This window comes from Cibotium barometz, chromosome 6, assembly GCF_041138505.1.
Source record: "Cibotium barometz isolate CiBa-2024 chromosome 6, ASM4113850v1, whole genome shotgun sequence".
Taxonomy (NCBI): Eukaryota; Viridiplantae; Streptophyta; class Polypodiopsida; order Cyatheales; family Cibotiaceae; genus Cibotium; species Cibotium barometz.
The window spans coordinates 25025036-25026749 of record NC_141051.1 but is presented as its reverse complement, the minus strand read 5'-3'; the positions used below and the strand labels follow the sequence as shown (position 1 = coordinate 25026749).

The window sequence follows — 1714 nt, the reverse complement described above, 5'->3', positions numbered from 1 at the left end:
AATAAAAGATTGAAGTTCATCTGACTAAAATTTAACTTCACGAAATTGAATCAGTAAAAAACAAAGATTTTGAGGCACGCGAAAATTCAAAACTGCTGGAAAAAAATATCAGGATAGTTGAAATTTGAAATCAATGAAAAACAGAAGAAAAAAAAAAGGGTTTCACATTTACGATTACCCGATCTGTCCAGGTAACAAAATGGCGGTCGGTGGTAGACTTGTCACTGCACTCTGGCGACGTCGGACGAAGCATCTGCAGCAGAGAGGGGGGTAAATGAGGGCCCATCTTTTCTCATCTAGTTCCCCCCTCCTTAATCCGATTGCTAGCCTCTTTATCTTACAGTTTCACTGCCAGCTTTGAGCCGCTTAATCCATCAACATAATGCGATTGGCCTCTGCTCATATGTGGAGGGATTGTAGAATCTATGTCTGCAATTCTTGAGATCTTTGTGTATACTTTTCCCCCTTGTGCATTCTCTTAGGGGGTAAGACTAGAAAGAAAATTCTCATTGCAGAGAAAGAAGACTAAAAGCCCTGAAAAGTAAACCCTATCTGTGAGGAAGGAGATGAGAGAACCCTAAAAGGCAAGGCCTATAACCTTGAGTGAATAGGGAGCGAGGGCGGCAACAAGATTTCTGCGAGCAGATGGGCGTGGGAGAGGGGCTTGAAGAGCGATGGCGATGGATGAATTAGGGCGGGCAAGCGGCTTGGGCAGCTATGGCGAGGGTGAATCCGAGAGAAGAAATATGAGCAGAAAACAGAAGAACAGGAAGTGAAGAAGAAGAGAGGGAAAGTTTGAATGTACATCCTCTTTTTCATTTCCCTCTCCGGCAATTCACAAATCTTTGTCCCTTTTTGGCTCAGGGGTCCCTTGGGCAAATCTTTGCTTCAATTTAATATGTCCATTGTCCAGGTATGGCCTCCCATCTCTAAAAAAAAACATTATTTTTCAACCAATCAAAATAAGTACAACTCTTAAGTCTATCCGGTTTTTGTTTGTGAACTCTCTCCTATATGCCGGTTTTATGTATGAAAAATCATTGCTTAAAACAAAGGCTCCTTAAAATCTCACCCAGTTTTTCTTAATTCTCGCCGCTCGTACAAATACACTAGAATGCCGTTTTTTTTAGCACTCCTTGCACCCTTAAAGTTACTAGCAGTTGCTTGATGCACAATTTAATGCAATTCGTACCCAAGCCCACCATGAAATTGCATTGGGTGAGAGAACAGTGATTAGTCCTCTAATTCCTTACCCCCGCGTGATTCCTCTATGATAAACTTGAACAGCAATTCCATGTCACTATTAGACAAGGCCCCCCCTAAAGTATATCAAGGACCGATGGTGGCCCAGTTGGTCTATAATGTTCCTATAGCCCATAGGTTTCCATCATAATGCAATCTTCTCCACACCATTTCATTTTTCCTCTCCTTGCTTTGTTTCTAAGTCTTGTCCACCATGTATGATATATGCCTTTTTTTCCCTCCATTACCTTAAGCTCTCATCCAAACTTGATTTTTGATGGGCAAGGGTGCACATTAAAAATCAAGGTTTTTTCGGAAAATGCATTAAAAATCATTGTTTTTTAGTGTAATTTTGTACATTCACTTCAAAAACCATCCATAACAACTACTCATATTAGGCAAAAATGAGTGAAACAACCACCAAAAATCAAGCCCACTCTCATTCATACACCACAATATGGCGTAAAGTTAT

At 40.7% G+C, this 1714-nt stretch overlaps 1 protein-coding gene across 1 annotated transcript in view; it reads right to left on the bottom strand.

The window, feature by feature from the left end:
- The window catches only part of LOC147637556 (uncharacterized), a 7464-nt gene extending 6676 nt beyond the window's left edge, over positions 1–788 (bottom strand). Inside the window, exon 1 of the mRNA XM_086799352.1 lies at positions 179–788. Within this exon, the coding sequence (XP_086655478.1) occupies positions 179–286 (108 nt within the window). The 5' untranslated portion in view covers positions 287–788. The remainder of the gene's footprint in view (positions 1–178) is intronic.
- Between the last annotated feature and the right edge of the window lie 926 nt (positions 789–1714).